The sequence below is a fragment of the Odocoileus virginianus genome, unplaced genomic scaffold (assembly GCF_023699985.2).
Source record: "Odocoileus virginianus isolate 20LAN1187 ecotype Illinois unplaced genomic scaffold, Ovbor_1.2 Unplaced_Contig_20, whole genome shotgun sequence".
Lineage (NCBI taxonomy): Eukaryota > Metazoa > Chordata > Mammalia > Artiodactyla > Cervidae > Odocoileus > Odocoileus virginianus.
Genome location: NW_027224337.1, coordinates 762444 through 785430, shown reverse-complemented (window position 1 = coordinate 785430; position 22987 = coordinate 762444). Strand labels below are relative to the sequence as shown.

Below are 22987 nucleotides of genomic sequence, written 5' to 3'. Positions count from 1 at the left end.
GTGGTGCATATATACAATGGAATATTACTCAGTCATAAAGAGAACAAAATAACACCATGTGCAATGACATGGATGGACTTAGAAATTGTCATACTGAGTGAAGTAAGTCAGAGAAAGACAAATGTCATATGAATTACTTCTATGTGGACTCTAAAAAAAGGCTACAAATGAATTTATCTACAAAACAGAAACAGAGTTACAAATGTAAAAATAAACTTATGGTTACCTGGGAGGGGTTGGGGGGGATAAATTGAAAGATTGGGATTGACACTAGCAAACTACTGTATAAAATGAATAACTAATAAGGACCTATGGTGTAGCACAGGGAACTCTATTCAATACTCTGTAATGTCCTATATGGAACATTAGAATCTAAAAATAAGTGGATATATATGTATATATAACAGATTCACTCTGCAGTACACCTGAAATTAGACAAGTTGGAAATCACTTATGTTGTTCAGTTGCCAAGTTATGTCCAACTCTTCATGAACCCCATGGACCCCACTCCAGGCTTCCCTGTCCCTCACTATCTCCTGGAGTTTGCGCAAGTTCAATTTTATCCCAAAAAACATTAAAAAAAATTCAGGCATGGATTTTCTGGGTTATGTGGTAAACATATGTTTAATTTTATTAAAGTTCATCTACCAAATTGTTTTCCAAAGTGGTTCTACCATTCTACACTGTTACCAGCAATTTGAGAGTTCCAGTTGCTTTGCATCCTCATCAGCACTTGGGGTGTGTGTGTGTGTGTGTTAGTTGCTTAGTCGTGTCCGACTCTTTGCAACCCCATAGACTGTAGCCCACCAGGCCCCTCTGTCCATGGGATTCTCCAGGCAAGAACACTGGAGTGGGTTGCCATTTCCTTCTCCAAAAGGAACTATAGAAAGAAAGAAAGTGAAGTCGCTCAGTCGTGTCCGACTCTTTGCGACCCCATGGACTGTAGCCTACCAGGCTCCTCCATCCATGGAATTTTCCAGGCAGGAGTACTGGAGTGGGTTGCCATTTCCTTCTCCAGTAGGTGGTATGGTCAGTGTTAATTTTAGCCATCCTAATATGTCTATCATTGTAAGTTATTGTGGTTTTAATTTGCATTTCTTCAATGACTAATGATATTGAACATCTTTTAATATGTTTCTGAACTTGTTGGCTATCCATGAATCTTCCTTTGAGAAGTGTTCAAATATTTTTACTGTTTTTGAGTTGTCTTATTATTTCTCTGTATAATTTCTTTACATAATCTGGATTCAAATCCTTTCTCAGACCCATGCAGTGCAAATATATTCACCAAGTCTGCAACTTACCTTTTATTTTTATTTATTTATTTGGCAGAGTCACTGAACTTTATGGTTCCATTTGGCCCCAAAACACACTTTTAGGAGCCTCAAATTATCTTTTCAAAAATAACGAGGCATGTGAATTTGAATGTTCCCCACCCCCAGGTGCCTTCCACCCTTCAGTTCCTCTCAGGAGCTGCAAGGCGGAAGTTGCGTCTGTCCCCCTCGGGCGTTGCGAAGCGGCTCTGCTTCCTGGGTGGGGGATGGAGGTGTGGTGCTGATGTGAATGGCGGTGATGAGCCAGCGCAGGGGTCTCTGCCAGCCGCCGTCACATGATTGCACAGCACGAGTTTTATTTCCTGGCCATTTTATAGAAAACTTTCGACTGTATTCCCAGCACTTCGGATTTGGACACCAGGTCATCGAACTTCCCGCCTCACTCTAATAAAGACTCGATGGTGTTGGATGATCTTGGTCTAGTTCATCTCAGCCTGCACTTTAGTTATGGAGTCAGCTTCTCGGGGGTTCTGGGGTCTACTGAGGTGACTGTCCAGGCTTGTGTATTTGTACCGGATGGTATCGGGGGATCCAACTGGCCAGTCTATCATGTGGACCTGCTTGGAGAATTCGTCTAGTACCTTCTCTATCAAGGTAAAAGACCCCCAGGATGGATGCTCAGTCAGCAATGACCACTTCTGCAAGACTCTCATTTCCCACGAAGACATGGCACAGATATTCTTGTTTGACAGAAGCTTGGCTTTCTTTTGCAGAGTACTCCACAATCAGTTGGCTTGCAAAGGCCGTGAATTCCTAAACGCTGGACCTTGGAATAAACTGAAGGAGGACACATCGTATGCGGCTTTGAGCAGCACTGCCTTGGACTCGCCGTTGCACGGGACGTTCAGGCTGTACGGCTTCCTGGCGCCGCGCCCCCGGGTCGGCCACCCGCCTGGCAGTGGCCTGGGCTCATAGGGAGCAGCACTGTGCTGCCCCTCGAGGGGCCGGCAGGTCGGCCACCTGCTTCCTTCTGCCTTTTCTTTCTTAATGGTGTCTTCTGATGAGCAGACTTTAAAATTTTGGTAAATTCTAATATATCAATTTTTATTTGATAGTTTAAAATAAAACTATAAAATTGCAAAATAAAGCCATTAAACTGTAGTTTAAAATAAAACACACATCCTTTGTGTCCTATTGAAGAAATTTTTGCCTAACATAAGGTTGTCCTATTTTTTCCTAGAAAAGTCACAATTTTAGCTTTTATATTGTGTTAAGATTTTTGGATTACCTGGTCCAGAGGATGTGACTGCTGATTGATTCCTGAGCTAGACCTGGGCAATCAGAGGATCCTCACTACCTTCCTGTCCTTGGAATGGGTGTTCCACCCACCATTACCATAGCCAGAGCCATTTTCAAGGATGCAGCTTAGAGAGACTGTTGTTGAGACTCTCTGAGCGAACCCACTTAAGATCTCTCTATAAACTCTTAAGATTCTGGCTGGTGGTGTGGAGATTTACTCATCTTGTGGGTGCCCAAGACAAGCCTCCTAAGTAAATTTCCCTGCTTATTATACCTGCCACTTATCTGGGATGGCCTGTATCTTCAGTTTCTACTTGGTCTTCATGGAGGAAGTTTATGTTTTTTATATGAATATCCAGTTATTTCAATACCCCTGATTGGAAAGTTTATTACTTTCCCATCACAGTACCTTGACATGTTAGTAAAAAAAGGCAACTGATTATTTATATGTGTGTGTATTCTGAACTCTCTTTTTTGTTCCATTGAGCTATTAAACTATCCCTTATGTTAATATTACACTGTAGATATTACAATGTAAATTGTAGAATTATAATTTATTGCAGATATACAAGACTTTATCAATGTCTTGATAATGTAGATTTACATTTACAATGTCTTGAAAGAAGTCTTCCAACTTTGATAATTTCTGAATTGATTCCAAAATTATTTTTGTTCTGTTGGGTCTTTGCCTTTCTGATAAGTTTGAGAATAAGTTGTCCAATTTTTACAAACAAAAAACCTTCTGGGATTTTCAGTGAAATTGCATCACATGTACAGATCAATTTGGGAGACTAGACACCTTAGTCATATTGAGTTCTCCAAAAATGAACATAGCATTTCTCTTCATTAACTTAAATCTATAATTTCTCCAAGCTATGTTTTTCTAATTTTCAGTGCAGAGACTCAGATATAGTCTATCAGATTTATTCCTGAGTATATTATATATTTTGATGTCATCATACATAATAATTTTATGAACCTAATTTTCCAGTTTTTCATAGCTATTAATACTGTGTAGAGTGCAGAAAATCTATTTTGTATTGACTTTATCAAATGACCCTGCTAAATTCACTTAATAGTACAGATCTTAGGTTTTTCTGTTTACCGTCATGTTGTATTCAAGTGATAATCATTTTACTTTTTTCCCCACAAATGCTAAGATTTTATTTTATATGTTTTTCATCATTTATTTTGTTAATTTGATAATTAAATCAACTTTTTTGAATGTTAAACTATCTTTCATCCTTGGGTAAGCCCCATCTCAGTTCAGTTCAGTTCATTTCAGTTGCTCAGTCGTGTCCGACACTTTGCGACCCCATGGACTGCAGCACACCAGGCCTCCCTGTCCATCACCAACTCCTGGAGTTTACTCAAACTCATGTCCATTGAGTCAGTGATGCCATCCAACCATCTCATCCTCTGTCGTCCCCTTCTCCTCCTGCCTTCAATCTTTCCCAGCATCAGGGTCTTTTCCAATGAGTCAGTTCTTTGCATCAGGTGGCCAAAGTATTGGAGCTTCAGCTTCAGCATCAGTCCTTCCAATGAATATTCAGGACTGATTTCCTTTAGGATGGACTGGTTGGATCTTCTTGCAGTCCAAGGGACTCAAGAGTCTTCTCCAACACCACAGTTCAAAAGCATCAATTCTTTGGTGCTCAGCTTTCTTTATAGTCCAACTCTCATATCCATACAAGACTACTGGACAAACCATAGCTTTGACTAGACGGACCTTTGGCAAAGTAATGTCCTTACTTTTTAATATGCTGTCTAGGTTGGTCATAGCTTTTCTCCCAAGGAGCAAATGTCTTTTAATTTCATGGCTGCAGTCACCATATGCAGTGATTTTGGAGCCCAAAAAATAAAGTCTGTCACTGTTTCCCCATCTATTTGTCATGAAGTGATGGGACCAGATGCCATGATCTTAGTTTTCTGAATGTTGAGCTTTAAGCCAACTTTTTCACTCTCTTCTTTCACTTTCATAAATTCTTCTTTGCTTTCTGCCATATGCATGGTATCATCTGCATATCTTAGGTTATTGATATTTCTCCCGGCAATCTTGATTCCAGCTTGTGCTTCATCCAGCCCAGTGTTTCTCATGATGTACTCTGCATATAAGTTAAATAAGCAGGGTGACAGTATACAGCCTTGACATACTCCTTTCCCTGTTTGGAACCAGTCTGTTGTTCCATGTCCAGTTCTAACTGTTGCTTCCTGACCTGCATGCAGATTTCTCAAGAGGCAGGTCAGGTGGTCTGGTATTCCCATCTCTTTAAGAATTTTCCAGTTTGTGGTGATCCACACAGTCAAAGCCTTTGGCATAGTCAATAAAACAGAAGTAGATGTTTTTCTGGAACTCTCTTGTTTTTTTGATGATCCAGTGGATGTTGGCAATTTGATTTCTGGTTCCTCTGCTTTTTCTAAAACTAGCTTGAACATCTGGAATTTCACAGTTTACATACTATTGAAGCCTGGCTTGGAGAATTTTGAGCATTACTAGCGTGTGAGATGAGTGCAATTGTGCAGTAGTTTGAACATTCTTTGGCATTGCCTTTCTTTGGGATTGAAATGAAAACTGACCTTTTCCAGTCCTGTGGCCACTGCTGAGTTTTCCAAATTTTCTGGCATATTGAGTGCAGCACTTTCACAACATCATCAAGCCCCATCTACTCGTCAGCATTTTTATGTATTGTTGAGTTTGATTTGCTAGTCATTTGTAATGGATTTTCATATCTCTGTTCATGAGGGTTATTGGTTTGGATTTCCTTATTTTGTAAGTCTTTGCTTTTGTTATCAGTTAATACTGACCTCATAAAATGAGTTGGAACATGTTCCCTCCTCCCCTATTTTCTAAAAGTTTGCATGAGATTATTGTCTATTTCTTAATTGACAGTATTTATCAGTAAAGACTTGATCCAATTTCCTCCTTTTTACTCCATTGCCACAGATTTCTTCTTAGGATTTCACTAATTCTTACTCATTCTGATGTCGTGTCTTTTTTCTAATGCCCAGAATATATGCAAGAAATCTACAAAGTCACTAATCTATTATCATCATTGCCCTGCTTAAACAACTTCCTTCTTCATTGTCTTGTCTTCCTTGACCTCTTATTTAACATGTAGTGTTATTCAGAAGAGCACTTAAGACCTGTTGCTGCCTGGATCCAACCTCCCTCTTAAATCTCATTCCTCTCCACTAATCCTTCAATTTTCAGTTCTTGGCTATTCATCAAGAATTCCATACTTTAGTAGTTTTGGTGTCTTTAATGTTAATGTCTGATCCTGAAATATTCTATTCTCACTTTTCAACTTTCCTCTTAATATTGTCTCATTAGTACCGCCTTCCTTGATTCCCACAGGCATAATTAGTTTCTGTCTCTCCAAGGTGTTTCCATCTCTCCAAGGTGTGGTCACAGAAATCTCTGCTTGTACCTCTGCTTGCCTTTGGTGATGCTTTGCTTTAGCTTGATGTGTATCTTTCACCTGACTCTAAAAATCCATATTTCTTTCTTTCTTTCTCAACCCTTAAGCGGAACTCAAGAAATACTTGTATTGATCTAGATTATTGATCCAAATCCTCTTGAATGTTCTTGGAGCTTTGGTCTTGTCCTGATCTCTTGATGTTTTATCCAGTTTCTGGATTTAGGTGAGGATTTGAGGATTTCAGTTATATGGTCCATGTTTACATTAATCTAATGTTTTAATTTTATTTATTTATTTTTCTAATGTTTTAATTTTAATAGTTTTCTTTTTAGGGGGGGCAAAGTGCATATGGCTTGGAGGCTTTTAGTTCGCTGACCAGGGGTTGAACCTGTACCCTTGGCAGTGAAAGCATGAAGTCCTAACCACTGGACTGTCAGGGAACTCCCAACTTCTCTATTTTCTGAGTCTTAAGTTCTTGCTTCAGTTACTCATCCTCCCCTTCAGTTCCACTCAGATTGACCTTTGTATTGCTCCTGCCTACTCATTCCGCCTCCAATGAGGTTCTGACCTGATGTTTTCTACCTTATAATACCAATATCCTGAAGTTTCAGAGATATCCTAGCATCCTCTAAGATAGAATGATCTGTCCTAAGCTCATTGTTACCAAGCTTGGCTTCAGTGTTAGAAAGTTGAGTGCTTCACATTAGTGTTCATAATTTTGGTTCTACAATGACACCTAACTTGTCTTCTTCCCTCTGGAAGTGGATTAATACCCTTAGAACACGGCTTTCCTAAATGGATGAACTGGTCTAGGTAATGACCATTTCCAATCAAATTGTGCTATTTTCTTTTAATATAACTTGTGTTAACCTCTATCTTTCTAATTAGGGGTTATCTTTCTGAAGACATACAAGTCTGCCCAAGTCCCAAACTACAAGTTTTCATGTATTTGTTCTTATTTTTCCTTTGGCTTAAAAAAAAAAAAAAAGACTTTTTTTTCCTTCAAAAAACAAATAGCTTTCTTCTTATTGGATTTGAAGAATCCATGAAGAGTCATGCATACCACCACACATGTCCTTTTATGTACATACTCAATTTTTCCAATCCTTCTCAATCTAATGCAATGTCCAGATCCTCTATTCACTTGAATATTCTCTCATAGATTAATCTGGCACCACTTAAAGGAGTGATTTTAGTGACTGAGTTGAGTCAGGTGTAGAGAAATTGTTTAAGAAGAGACAGAGCTGAAGGTAATCTCACTAAGGTGAGATAAGATATGGATGGCAATACCTACAGGACTTGGCCTGCCCTTGTGTCTACCATTTTGAAATCTAGTACAGGAGACATTTGGCACTTTCTCCAGCCTTATTCCATGGCTAGACTCTCTCTTCTTATAAAGTCTGTCTCTTATTAATTCATTCTTCCTCTCATGGTTCCACCTGTGTCATGGGGTCATATAGGTAATATTGTAGCTGGTCCTGGTGTTGTTCCCCCCACCCATCTTCCTGCCCTCCTCTTACCTTCCCTAAATCAGGTTCCTTGGCCATCAAATTAGGTGGTCCCATTTCCCATCACAGGACATCTCTCCTTTCTTCTGGTTGTAGGCCCTTAGCCCTCTCTTGACATGGCACCCTGGAGTATGATGTTCAAAACATTCCCCATTGGGGCTGTTCCCTGAGGACTCTGTAATAAGAAGAGACCTTGTTAGACCTTTGTTTGAAGAGGGAGCAGAGTACTAATTGGTATCTGGATGGTGGGAGTTTCACTTTGGATCCCTATAGGCAGTGCCTGAAAAGGTACCCATTAAATACCCTGTTCTTGGGACCTGACTGGTAGCTTAACGTCTCTCATCCCTCTGTAGGTCAGTGCAGCTCTTTGGTGAGTAATATTTAAGGGTAGGCCCAAAGAAGAGAGATTCATATAGGCTACATCTACAACTTAATTTTGCCCCCAACCTTCCCAGATCTGGATAATCTGATAGGCTGGGGGTAAAAACGCATTGCATTGGTATCAGTAGGGAAAAGGGGAAATATCACCAATACTGATGATTGGCATCATCAGAGATCTATCTAGACCTTTTGTGTTGTATATGGGCTTCTCTGGTGGCTTACGTGGTAAAGAATCTGCCAGCAATGTGAGAGACCCAGGTTTGATCCCTGGGTTAGGAAGATCCCTTGGAGAAGGGAATGGCTACCCACTCCAGTATTCTTTCCTGGAAAATCCATGGACAGAGGAGCCTGGCAGGTTATAGTCCATGGGGTCGCAAAGAGTTGGGCATGACTGAGTGACTAACACTTTCGCATTGTGTCATATACAACGGGAGGGGGAATTGGGTGTGTGAGAATTACTTCCTCCATAGCAGGCAAATATCCTGTTGGTTCTGGCTCAACAGTAAGTTATTTATAAGTCAGCTTCTCCTTGAAGCCTGCAGGGTGAGCCTTAGGGAAATATTTATGGAGGCCCCTAAATCTGCCTCCAGGAATCCTCTAGCCCCAGGATTCTTAATCTCATTTTACTACTTCCCTGATGGAAATAAAGGAGTTGAGTTTACTGGGTTAGACTTTCCCTTGAGGCATGAGGTTTATAATGAGGGACATTTGCTGGGTCCTGAGGGGATTGTTGGGCCATTAGATGTAATTATTTCCTACACAGTCCTGAAGACACTGTTTCATTCCACAAAGTGGGCTGAGGCTTAAGGTTGGGCAGCATTTTGGATAATCTGAAGCAGGTGCTCAGGTGATCAAAGCCACATTTCTTGACACCTTCCAACACCCCTTCCCTCACAGCACCACATTCTGTGGATGCTTGAGGGAAACAATGTGTGTTGGGAGGGAGAAAAGGAGCATTATCTGGGAGGATATAGTGTTTTTGACTAGGTGGCTCCAGGGTTACTACTAAACAACATCCACCCATGGGATGAATCTACCCTTTTTTTTTTGGAACCTATCATTTTTTGTCAAATCACTAAAGTTTCTGTTGTTCTTAATCAGATAACTCCTAATGCATCATTTATTTCTTATAATTCACTGACAATAAAATTACTATTTTTAGCATTTGATAAGGAATTTTCACATATTGTATGTCACTGGATTCTCATAATGATCCTGTGAGGTAGGTTTTAGTATATTCCTTTCACATGTGAGGACACTAAGGCTTGAAAATGGTTAAATGCTTTGCTTAAAGTCACACAGAAAACAAACGGCAGAAAAAGTACCTAGAACCAGGATCTTGACTTCCGATCCAGAGTTTATTCCAAGACACCAGAACCACAGGCCCACTTTAATCTCCTTATCTTCCAAGCCCTTATGCCTTCTGCTGTTATCACATAGTCTCCTTAGCAGCTATGCTTTAAGGTATGGGCAACAGTCATGTAATTTCTCTTGGAGAGAAAAGCAAAATGTTCTTGGTCATTTTAAATCTGCACTGTTCCTTCTTTTTTAATTTTTTTTTAAAATTGAAGTATAATTGCTTTACAATGTAGTGTTAATATCTGCTGTACGATGAAGTGAATCTGTTATATGTATACAATGTAATATCACTCAGGCATAAAAAGGAATGAAATTGGGTCATCTGTAGAGATGTGAATAGAACTAGAGTCTGTTATACAGAGTGGAGTAAGTCAGAAAGAGAAAAACAAATATTGTATGTTAATGCATTTATGTTCCTTCTTTTCTGAGCTATGCTCCTGGGCTAACTTCTGCTCCTTTCCCTCATGTTTAGAGACTCCTTCTTGCTGCCATTGAAAGTATGAGATGAAACCAGCTGTAATGTCTGTGCCTGGAATGTGAATCACTCTTATGCTCCAAAACCCCCTCAGACCCTGGGCCCAGGTCTCGGCATGTCCTTGTGTTTTTCCTTGACATGAGAGGATTGTGGTACTGGAGATGTTGGGGGATGCTGGAGAGACACATAGTCCCTAAGTCGTTCTTCATCTGCCATGCTATTTGGTTTCTGTACTACCCACTCCTGTCCACAGTGTCCTGGGTGTTCTTCCTCTGCTCCACAGCAGTCACTGTTCACTCGAAGACAAGATGATAACCTCCTAGCTTGTAGATCAGTGGATATGAGATCTTGTCTGATTCTGCCACTAATAACTCTGGGACTCTGGGTTTTTTGCTTATTACTAGACCTTAGTTTTCTTACCTACAAAATGATGATTTGAGCATAGTACATGCTGGGGATATGTGTAATTCTGTACACTTTATGTGATTCCATGAAAAACTGAACTGGAAGGTATATCTGATCATTTTATTTCCTGTTCTCAGCAGTATAGCTGTGATATAGAGTTTTTGATTTTCATATGATTATTATTAAAAAAGTTTCTGTTTATTCCAGATCACCACAACTCTGAACTTTGTGTCTACCCCTGTACAATACCACCTTGAAGGAGAGGGAGATACAAGAGGTGATAAAATCAGATCTCTGTTATGATTTTGGGGAAAGAAGCAAGATATGCATTTGTGAAATGATTGGGGAATAATCCAAGGAAGAACTTAAGCAGTGTTGGAATCATCAGGGACCATTTGTTCTGTAACCCGGAAGTCAGTGGAGTTTGGAGAAGCAGAATGTCTCCAAATCAAGGAATTTTCCACATGTTAGGATTTGGGGCAGTTTCAGATGAAGGTTGGTTGTATAAGACTTACATGAGGTCTATGCTGATTAGATCAATCACCAGCATTCAGAATTTGGGAATAAGAGAATGATGGGAAGGAGTTTCAGTTACAACAGTTCCTGGGCATCTACTTGAATCTGTGATTTGCTTAAATTATGTGAATTGCTGCAGGTCACAGATACAGTAGGAAGTGTAATTCTGGAAACTGGTTTCTGCTTTTTTTTGTACAATGCATTTCCCACTGGACCAAGCTGACTTGCCTCTTCTGTGTTTAAAGATCTTGCAGAAATATTGACTAAATTGAAAATTACTTTTGACTATTTTCTTAGAATAATGGGGGAAGACTGATGGTGATGGTGGAGTTAGTGAGACCACATATCCTGAGCTTCTAATCTCATTGAATTTAACCTGCTTGCTTTTCTTTGCAGGGGCACTTCACACTTCTAAGTGAGATGACCACCATGACTTCTTTCAATAATTCTCATCTCTTCCCACACACTTTCTTCTTGGCTGGCATCCCAGGACTGACTGCTGTCCATATTTGGATCTCACTTCCCTTTTGCTTCATGTTCTTCCTGGCAGTGACTGGGAATGGTGTCCTGCTTTTTCTCATCCAGACAGAACACAGTCTTCACCAGCCCATGTTTTTATTTCTTGCCATGCTCTCCTTTGTTGACCTGGTTCTCTCTCTCTCCACTCTGCCCAAGATGCTGGCCATTTTCTGGTTTGGTGCTACAGCCATCAGCTCCTATTCCTGTCTTTTCCAGATGTTCTTTATCCATGCATTCTCTGCCATGGAATCAGGAGTGCTGGTGGCCATGGCCCTGGACCGCTTTGTGGCCATCTGTAACCCACTACGTTATGCAACCATTCTCACCCCAGTAGTTGTTGCCCAGATTGGAGGCCTGGTGGTGCTTTGAGGTGTGGGTTTGACCATCTCCTTTCCAAGCCTGGCCTATCGGCTGCCCTACTGTGGCTCCCACACAATTGCCTACACCTACTGTGAGCATATGGCGGTGGTGAAACTGGCCTGTGGGGTCACCACCGTGGATAACCTCTATGCCTTTGCTGTGGCGATCTTTCTTGGTGCTGGGGATGTGGCCTTTATTGCCTACTCTTATGGGCAGATTGTTAGGACCATGATTCATTTGCCTTCATCTGAGGCACGTGCTAAAGCAGGCAGCACATGTACAACTCACGTCTGTGTCATTCTCTTTTTCTATGGACCAGGCTTTCTTTCTGTAATCATGCAGCGCTTTGGCCAACCCACAGCCTCTGCTGCCAAAGTCATCCTTGCCAATCTCTACTTGCTGTTTCCCCCTGCACTGGACCCCATTGTCTATGGAGTCAAGACCAAGAAGATCCGGGAGTGCCTGTGTAAAATTCTAAGTCTCAACCAGATTGATCCCACCTGAGTGTATTTCTCATTAGTTGGATCTTGGGGGCCAAAGTGACCCTCCCCTGTGGGATGGGAGCCCCATAAGACCATTCCACTTACCTGGTGGGGACAAAGAAGAGAAAGCAAATGAAGTTATCCTGAGTGTTTAGAAGTTGGGAGATCTCTTCTGAGACCTATGGCGTTTAGATATTTGGATGAAAATGGAGAAGGGCTGGTGGTGTATCAGTTGATCAATCAGCAAGTAATTTTTTGGATACCTTTCCCCTTAAAAGTTTGTTATTTACTTGTCTTGACCAAATAGATGCATCAGGTAATTAAAAAATAACTAGACTTTAGTAGATCTGGATCAAGTGACTCAGCAGCTCATATGAGAACATGGGCCACCTCCCACCACCATGATGCTGACACGTAGCCTGTCTGTGGAAGCAGTGTCTCCCTCTATCAGAAAAACCTTGGCATCACAGAAGCTGGGGTGGCAAATTCTGGAGCGACTTTAAGTCTTAAGATGATGAGAGAAACTCTGTAAAATATTCATGTTCCATCTGACTCCAAAATTGCCAATAATGTTTGAAATCTTTATTCTTTGTATTTTTCTAGCCTGTTTTTGAGATGGATGACCCTCCGTGGCTCTTATAGTATTATGTATTTTTAACTTCTCAAGTTAATGATAATTCTTTATTTCCTCATTTTTAGTCTCTGGTACAAAGACCTGAATTAAAATTTATTGCACATAATAATTATTGTTCTAATTCTTGCTTGGTTTGATTATTTTCTATCTTCATTTCTAACACTCTTGCTCATTGTCTTCCAGTTTCTACCATTGGTACTCACTGTAATGTTTATTGTATGCTCTTAGGTATTTACACACTCTTGCAATATATGTAGTGTTGGCTGAGTATTATGTATTTGTAATAACATGTTTCCTTCTTTAGTTCTTCAAGAGTCCAACTTCCTCCATTTATGTATTGTCTGGGCTCTTCCTAATGGAAATGCATCATCCTGTCCTTTTCCTTGCCATTTCTACTCATCTTGAATTTCAATTCAAACCTCACCTTCTTGAGGAAGACTTTTCTGAACTAGATAAGGTCACCTGTTTTTTGAACCCAGAGCTTTGTGTGTATTTCTTTCATTATCCATCACAGTTTCTTTCTATATATACAGATTGAATGAATGATTTCTGTCCCCCATCTCTAGTAAACTGTGAGTTAGATGTGTTGTATCCTTATCATAGTACCTGACACATAATAGGCTCTCAATAAATGTTTGTTCAATAAATACATCTCATTCTTTTCATGGACTGTGTCATCACTAGCATATTTCCTCATCAATCACATTGTGTTTTTCCATAAATGAACACATAAATTTTCATAAGTGTAACAGTAGGTACTCAATACATTTTTATTGGAGAAATTAAATAAATTGTCACAAAAATGTCATCGCCATTGCAACTACTATTTATAGTACTGTCTTCACTACCATTGTCATGACTAAGGCCACGTTAACTTAGTCTTTTCAGGTGTTACAAGTTCAACTGGTGGTATTTTGGATACTCTGCAAACATATTAGAGGACATGTTTATAACACAGACTCTCTGCTGTGCAGAAGCAAGGAACAAAGAGAAAACTAGCATTTGTCTTTCTTTTTTTCTTTATTTGCTCTCCTTTTCTTCATTATTTTCTTCCTCACCCTGAGTATTTACCAGGCTGTCAGTGTGATGATGAAATGAACTTGAAAATATAGAAATTATGATAAACTGTGATAGTGCTATGGTAAAGATTGGTTCTAAGCTATAGAGCATTAATTCTCAATGGGAGGCCATGGGCAGAGATGGGACATGGGTTAGACTGGGTTTAAATTGATGCTATAAATGACCACAGTTTAGAGACTATGAGTCTGAATTGTTGGGTGGATAAGTGGACCAGGATTAAATTTATGGTCCCTATGGGGAGTCTGCCTCAATCCTTCTCTGAAGTGGCTTCTGTTCTATGCCACACTGTATGATCCCATATTTTTCTCTGTTAAATATTAATCTTCAATATTATTAGTAAGAAGAAAGCTTTTCAAAGAAAGGGCAAAAAGAGGAGGACCACCTTTCTCTTATCCCTGCTCCACTGATGGGAGTGGAAGAAAGATCGGCAGAAGAGAGGGAGCAGCCAAAGCTGCTCCATCAAAGCTCCATCAGAGACCAAAGCTCTCTATTGATGGTAGTTATCACTCAAACCTCCATCCACCTAAGGTATCTCCCTCTCCAGCCCTGTGGCTGCTCCCTCTTTGTATTGCCGTTAGTGTAAAACCTTGGTAATATGAGCAGCTCTTGTTGTTTTTCTCTTATTCTGTGGTACCCTGAAGCTTAGAGAATAGAACTGTATTATACATAAACTCTGTCATTTAATGTCTACTAAATGTGTATGAAGCTGGTACTCTCATAGTTCTCATATTTTTCTAATTAAAATCTTACACTTCCTACTGAGTGGGGAACATCCATTTTCTCACACCTCTTTTACCTCTGATTTGGAAGTGAGTTTACTGCTCTTGTTCCCAAATGCAGTGTTCAGTTCATTCTTTCTTTTTTTTAAAAAAACGACTACCAAACAAACAAGCACAGACTGGTAATTTTGAGGTTCGTGTCATTCACGCATATCATCCTCTACCTCTTCCCATTACTAATATCTCTTCTTTCATCAAATGATGACTTAATCAATATCTTCTTTATTATTTAGCTACCCATAGTCCTGGAGGGAGACTTCAGGGTGAATGACCCATTGAACACTCTAGGTTTTCTTCTTCATTTCTTTATTCCCAAAGATCCTATCTCATTTACCGATTCCCATGGAGAATACTTAGACTTGAACCTCATTAAAGATTGCTATACTTGTTTCCAACAGATGTCCCATCATCTATGCTTCATTCCTTCCTATCTATACTCCTAGTATGATACTTAATAATGAGATTCTGATTGTGTTTCAACCTTCTGCTTAAAATCTTCATAACTTTCTGCTGCCCTTTAAAATGACCTAATAAGTGCATGTTGCAGTCTTACTTACAGGCCAGGCTAAGTTCCTAAGAACTACATTCCCCAATGTTATGATTTCTTCAGGTCTTTGACAATACCAAGCTCCCTTCTCTCCTGCCTCAGGGATTTTGTATCCTCAGCTTACCCTCACCCCTCTCATCACTTTTAACCCATTCTTTTGGTCGTGAACTTGAATTTAGTATGGCTTCCCTGAACTCTCCAGGCTGAGAATGTTCTCATAAAACACTTTAGGTTTGACTTATAATACTTATAACTTCTATTAGTTATTCCTATGATCATGTATCTAAAAGTATCATTCCATGATCTGTGATCACAAGGACCATTTTGTCACATCAGCTGTTGGTGGCTGTTTTTTTTTGTCCAACATCTATTAGAGTACTTAGATTTGGTAGATATTTAATATCTATTGAATAAATGAATAACTGAGGCTTCCTGCTAGCTATAAGTGAAATGTTTGTAGACTGGAAGAATGAAAAGACTGCACTTGAAACTTTATTCCAAAGGAGAACATGGTCCCTGGGGTGGACTGGTAGCTGCTTTATCTGAGATGGGACCAAGGGAAGAGTTTACCTGGTGATGGAAAGATATGATAAAGAAGATCTTAGCTACCTCTTTGGAAACTTCCTGGGATGAGTTGTCTGAGATGTGTATTTATCCTATACTTGCTATAGTATTGAAGTTGATGTTTGTATGCTTGCCACAATTCCCCAAAGAGAAGCAGAGTGCTCAATTCACCTGAGACAGGTGGCATTTATTTTAGGTTAGGTCCTCTAGAATAAACCTAGTGCAGAGATTTGTGTGTAGGTGGCTTATTTTGAAGTATACTTGGAAATAACACCTGTCAAGAGTGAAGGAAGCAGGATAAAGCAGAGAAAGAAGTTAAACTGTGATCCAGCTATCCCAGATGCTGATGTTGGTTCCATAGGGATGCTCTTGAGATGGGATGGTACTTCACTGTTGTTTCATATAAGGGAAAATATGTCAGAATGTTGTATTTGTACATAGACCAGTCACTGAGCAAGATCTACACTCAGGAAAGAGAAGCAATTTTGTGTGAATCAGCTCTTTGTCCAAAGGAATGGCTCAATTATGATAACTTTTAGCATGCAACATTCACAATAGATGGAGGATAGAACATACTGAAGTACAAAATCCACTAAAGTATTTATTGAGTCTGAGTTTGACCTGTGAATATGAGAAGTCTGAGCTTACACAGCAATGTGGGGTTTCTTAGCTTCTTGAACATGAGATTTCTTATCATAGTAATCAGGATGTACAGGCTTAGGAGTGATGCCCAACACTGGACCAACATTAGCCATCTGGTCAGGGGTAGGTACCACTCCTTGCTTACATAATCAGCTGTCCTTGGGACAGCAGATTTAGCTCCATGTGCCTCTAACCAATTGGGAGGTTACTTTTGGTTCTATTCAGATGGGTTTGGGTGGCCTCTGGGACCTGCCCATTGGTAATAACATCTTCCCTTCTCAGTACCTTGTTCACGGTCACCAGGACTGCTTTGGAGAAGTATCATAAAAGGCTTTGCCTTTGAGGGTAAGATTATAGAACCAGCTATGAGTTTGTGTATAATTTATAGTATAACCAATATACATAATTTAATTAATATTTCTAAACACTTGTAACACTTAATATTTTCTTTACCATCAGATGAGGCATTATAGACAGAGAGTTTAAGTATCATACCAAGATTTCATTTATAAAATGTGAAAGGTGCAGAATTAAAATTTTAATCTGTCTTCCTGCACAGCTTGTGTTAGCCTGTTACATAATAAAGTCTCTGCCAGCTAGCTGATAATTATAAATTTCAATGAGACATGGTCCTTGACTTGATATAAATCATTAAGACACTGAAAGAATCTCTATGATATAGATAAAACAGAAAACTGTGGATGAAAAAAGAAGGATAATAAAATAAAATGCTCATAACTCAATCAGTGGTTCAAACATAATCAGTGAATCCTTTTTAAGAGGCAGAAGACAGTGGACTCTGAAGTTTGAAGAAACAACAATTCAGATAAAGAGGAGGAGAAAGAATACATAAAAAGGCCCATGTAAAATAAGATGGTATGCTCATATAATTCCAAAAACACAAAAATGGTTAAAGTAAGCTATACATGTGGGAATATTTTAAGTACAAGTCAAAGTGATACAAAAAGATAGACTTCAAAAACCTTGTATACCAGTCATAAATGTAGGTTTTATTTCACAGATTAAATGAACTAAAAAAATTTAACTATAGGAGTGACATGACATCTGCATTTTAGATGCATTTGAGCACACTTTGGCTTGAGAATAGAGAGTGGATTGAAAGGATAAGTGATAAACGCAGAGAGATTTAAGGAAACAATACAGTTTGGAGGAGTAGGGATTATGACCTAAACATTGACATTGGGAGTTGAGAAAAAGAAGTGGGTATAAGAAGGGTTAAAAATCCAGTCAACAGACACTGTGAATATGTAAACAGGATGACAGACTGATTTGTGCATGCTCAGTTGCTCTCACTGAGTACTGTCAGAATCTTTCTTTAGCCCACCAGGCTCTTCTGTCCATGGGACTTTGCAGGCAAGAGAGACATAATAAGCAAGGGTAATTTCAAGTTCATATATTGGGTTGGATAGGTTGACAGTGAAGTAATTCACAAAAAATGTGGCAAAAGTGAAGTAGAGCCGATTTAGGAAGAATAGGTAAGTTAATTCAGTCTTGAATATGTTGAGCATGTGGTATAGATATTTAGGAAGCAAATGGAAAAGTGGATTTGTGTTTCAGAAAGATATTTGACTTAAAAAAGCTGGTTGGAAGTGTATAAATTAAAGTATATAAATACTTAAACTCATGTGAGCTCAATCAGGGATAAAGTACAGAATATGGAAGAGAGGAAGTAGTGAACCCTTGGAATCAGTAACATATAACTAATAGGTAGATGGAGAAAGCGGTGGACTGGGGATACAGGAAAAACACTGGTAGAGTACTAAGTCATGGAATCTGAGGAATACTAATTTAAAAAGTAGCAGACTGATTTATAGTGTTGATCAATGCCAAGGGGCAAAAAAAGAATTATTCTGTGTAGACACTTGCAAACTAGAAGTAATTGAATGTTTCAGTTTCAACATATTTCTAAAAGCAGTCTATGCTTACCCTTATCCCTAAAAGAAACTAGTCTCTCTTAATTAAGATTTCAATGTATGACAAAAACTACTGTAATGATGTAAAGTGGTTGGCCTCCAACTAATGAAAATAAATGGAAGAAAAAACAAACAAACAAACAAACAAACAAAAAAGATATGTGGACATCTTGCCTTTGCTAAATTATCAGAAGAAAAAGAGATTTTCGTCCTAGTATCTGATTTTATTCCCTTGTGTTACAGTTTAAACTTCTTTCTTCATCTCATGAAGATGGTAGCCAGATCTGGACAACGTGATAATCCATAAAGAATGAAGAAATCATGATTTTGGTTTTTTTTGCTTCTTCCCTTTCCAAGCCATTTAGATGACAACCCTGCGGAATTCCAGCTGGAGGCTGATCCAGCCATCCTTCTTCCTCATCGGCATCCCAGGTTTAGAGGAAAGCCAGCACTGGATAGCACTCCCGCTGTGTGTCCTTTACCTCCTTGCCCTCCTGGGCAACGTCACCATCCTCCTCACCATCTGGACTGACCCATCCTTGCACCAGCCTATGTACCTCTTTCTGGCCATGCTCTCTGGCATTGACCTGGTCCTGGCTTCCTCCACCGCACCCAAAACCCTTGCAGTGCTCCTGGTTCACGCCCATGAGATTGGGCACACCGTCTGTCTGATCCAGATGTTCTTCATCCACGCGTTCTCTTCCATGGAGTCGGGTGTACTTGTGGCCATGGCTCTGGATCGCTATGTAGCCATCTGCCACCCTCTGCACCATTCTACCATCCTGCATCCCAGGGTCATAGGGCGCATCGGCGTGGCCGTGCTGGTGCGGGGGATACTCCTCCTCCTCCCCTTCCCCATCTTGTTGAGGAGACTTGTCTTCTGCCAGGCCACCGTCATAGGCCATGCCTACTGTGAACACATGGCCGTGGTAAAACTCGCCTGCTCAGAAAGCATGGTGAACCGAGCCTATGGGCTGGCGGTGGCACTGCTTGTGGTTGGCCTAGATGTCCTGGCCATTGGTGTTTCCTATGCCCTCATCCTGCAGGCAGTGCTGAAGGTACCAGGGGGTGAGGCCCGACTTAAGGCCTTTAGCACATGTGGATCTCATATTTGTGTCATCCTGGTCTTCTATGTGCCTGGAATGTTTTCTTTCCTCACTCACCGCTTTGGCCAGCAGGTGCCCCATCACGTCCATGTTCTTCTGGCCACACTCTACCTCCTGGTGCCACCTGCACTCAATCCTCTGGTCTATGGGGTGAAGACTCAGCAGATCCGCCAGCGAGTACTCAGGGTGTTTGACATAAAAGGACAGATCTGAACACATCCCAATCATTTTCTTCAGAGGTCCCTGTCATATACTGCCAGGAGCCCATGTTTGGTCTTTGCCATATGGATAGAGTCCCTTGTTATTGTGAGAAATCTTTCTGGTCATAATAGTCTCATGGCAAAGAATATCATGAACAACTTGGCTCCACAGCTGACTGGGATGTACCTAGAGAGCCTAATTGTGAATATTTCCTCCATCCTTTATTTCAGAATCCAAACATCTCTATTCCTGGTGATGGTGGGGTCTGGGGTTAGGAGAAAAGGATGATGGCTCTGGATATGCCATTTTTTTTCTATCTATTGACTGACTGTGCAACATCTCCGAGAGCGTGTATGGGAAGTCCCAACGTTTGCCTGGTTTTAGTTTTGAGTGTCATCAAAACTTGTAAGTGCTGTGAGCTTCAGGTCACTAGGCTCCTGTGTAGTAAGAACCTTTCTCAAATCATTTGAGACAGTCACAATGTGAGAAAATACCTTTTACTGAAATATAGGTGTTATTAACAAACTTATGTGGAGCAGATACTGTAATAGGGAATAATGTGATATCCTTGAATTTAGCGAAGAAACACATGTGAATGGTGGTTTTCTTTTTTAAAAGATCTGTTGTATTTAAACTTTATTGCATTTTAATTTACCTGTATTTTTCTTTGGATAAAGAAGGAATAAGATGAAGTATTCAATTTATGTATTTTATAAGTATCAGTTTAACCAAGCAAAAGTAACCATGTAATTATTTGTATCTCAAGACTATAACATATGCTAGAATATGATGTTGATAAGCATAGGTTTGTTAGTAAATTTAGAAGCAGTTATGCCACTTAAACTGAGTTACTTTTTCTGAAATGTGGATATGGAGTGATTTCAATGAGGCCTCCCTCCATCTCTGCTAACAGGAACTGGGTAAAAATTTACAAGAGAATTGTCCTAGTTGATTTGTTGCCTGTTTGTAGGATGTTGCCTTAATATTGATCTTAACTATTTTGAGTCCCTAGAAAAGCTACAATGTTTTTTAGTCGTGGAAGAAATCAAGTCACTGGTACCTAGAAGTAAGATGCTCAAGTGATCAATCAGAGTATCCTATCTTGAGATTCCATGATGGTAGAAGTGGTAGAGTAAATGATTAGTGTTTCTAATTTCTCCTTTCTTTGTAAATTTTACTCCTAATAAGTAGTTTTCTATTATAGAGCTGAGTATGAAGTCTTTAATTTGGTTAGTACATGTGGGTGAGTAAGGGAGGATTTGTCTGAGTTCTTATTGCAGGAGGGAGTATATATTCTCATCAATGTTCTAGGTATGGGACTTAAACTATGGTAAGTTGTCCTGGGCTTTTTTCGGGCTCCAAAATCACTACAGATGGTGACTTCAGCCATGAAATAAAAAGATGCTTGCTCCTTGGAAGAAAAGTTATGACCAACCTAGACAGCATATTAAAAAGCAGAGACATTACTTTGCCAACAAAGGTCCATCTAGTCAAGGCTATGGTTTTTCCAGTAGTCATGTGTGGATGTGAGAGTTGGACTATAAAGAAAGCTGAGCACTGAAGAATTGATGCTTTTTTTTTTTTTCATTTATTTTTTATTAGTTGGAGGCTAATTACTTTACAATATTGTAGGAATTGATGCTTTTGAACTGTGGTGTTGGAGAAGACTCTTGAGAGTCCCTTGGACTGCAAGGAGATCCAACCAGTCCATCCTAAAGGAGATCAGTCCTGGGTGTTCATTGGAAGGACTGATGTTGAAGCTGAAACTCCAATAATTTGGCCACCTGATGTGAAGAGCTCACTTTTTGAAAAGACCCTGATGCTGGGAAAGATTGAAGGTGGGAGGAGAAGGGGACAACAGAGGATGAGATGGTTGGATGGCATCACCGACTCAATGAACATGAGTTTGAGTAAACTCCAGGAGTTGGTGATGGACAGGGAGGCCTGGTGTGCTGCAGTCCATGGGGTCACAAAGAGCTGGACATGGCTGAGCGACTGAACTGAAACTGAAACTGCAGTTGTCTTGGGGAAGACTGTCTATGCTGTGTCACACACACTGGGAAACAACTACTTTGCCATTAGAAGTACTTAGTTTGAGTGGATTACAAAAGGAGTAATTTGCTTTCTCCTTCCATTTATACTACTTTCCAGTGCTTGGAATGTGGATGTGAAGCAGCTTCCTTGGATCAAAAGATGGAAATGTGTGTTGAAGATGGCAGGGCAACATTGTAGAGAAGTCTGTGTCCTGATTCTTCCTGGGCCACCAAACCTGACTTAAACCTGTGACAGAAATGAACTTGAAACTGGTTTAAGGCACTGTATTTTGGGGGGAATCTTTGTTACAACATACTAACCTATACCTTAAGCAGCATATAGTTTTCATCTCAGATCTTTCTAGTAGATGTGTATTTCTCTGCTTGAGGATGTTTTTTAAAATTTCCTTTTGAAAAATTTGCGGTTCTTGTCTGAAGGTCTATTTATTTTACTCACATCCAAATACAGTATGAGAAAATTATTTAAATTATTTTATTATCTAATTTTCTACTGTGTCTGTAGTATATCCCCTATTTCATTCCCCAGAGGCTGTGAATGTCACAGCCCCTGTGCCCTGATGGTGGGACTCTATAAGTCACTAACCAGCGACTTGCCCACAGGTAGAATTCCCTGTAGACTGTCAGGAGGAAAATGAAAAGATGTACTGAGTTTCCCCTTCTTTTGCTGATATTTGTTGTTGTTCAGTTGCTCAGTTATGTCCAACCCTTTGTGACCCCATGACGGCAGCACACCAGCCTTCCCTGTCCTTCACCATTTCTCAGAACTTGCACAAACTCATGTCCATTAAGTTGGTGATGCCATTCAACCATCTCATCCTCTGTCATCCCCTTCTCCTCCTGCCTTCAATTTTTCCCAACATCAGGGTCTTTTCCAATGAGTTGGCTCTTCACATCAGGTGGCCAAAGTATTGGAGCTTCAGCTTCAGCATCAGTCCTTCCAATGAATATTCAGGACTGATTTCCTTTAGGATTGACTGGTTTGATCTCCTTGCTGTCCAAGGGACTCTCAAGAGTCTTCTCCAGCACCACAGTTCAAAAGCATCAGTTCTTCAGCACTCAGCCTTCTTTATGGTCCAGCTCTCACATCCATACATGACTACTAGAAAAATCATAGCTTTGACTATATGAACCTTTGTTGGCAAAGTAATGTCTCTGCTTTTTAATATGCTATCTAGGTTTGTCATAGCTTTTCTTCCAAGGAGCAAGCATCTTTTAATTTCATGGCTGAAGTCACCATCTGCAGTGATTTTGGAGCCCAAGAAAATAAAATCTGTCACTGTTTCCATTGTTTCCCCACTTATTTGCATGAAGTAATGGAACTTGGATGCCATGAGCTTAGTTTTTCAAATGCTGAGTTTTAAGCCAGCTTTTTCACTCTCCTCTTTTACTCTCATCAAGAGGCTGTTTAGTTCCTCTTCACTTTCTGCCATAAGGGCGGTGTCATTTGCA

The 22987-nt window shown here is 40.0% G+C and overlaps 1 protein-coding gene and 2 pseudogenes across 1 annotated transcript; 2 read left to right on the top strand and 1 right to left on the bottom strand.

Moving 5' to 3' along the window:
- Positions 1–1605: 1605 nt before the first annotated feature.
- Positions 1606–2990, bottom strand: LOC110144705 (synaptobrevin homolog YKT6-like; annotated as a pseudogene).
- An 8075-nt stretch (positions 2991–11065) lies between these two features.
- On the top strand, positions 11066–12019 carry LOC110144782 (olfactory receptor 52E4-like; annotated as a pseudogene).
- A 6479-nt stretch (positions 12020–18498) lies between these two features.
- On the top strand, positions 18499–19496 carry LOC110144706 (olfactory receptor 52L1-like). Its single transcript, XM_020904690.2, is given in 2 exon segments — positions 18499–18540; positions 18543–19496. Coding segments are annotated over 2 exon segments (996 nt in total).
- The last annotated feature ends 3491 nt before the right edge of the window (positions 19497–22987 follow it).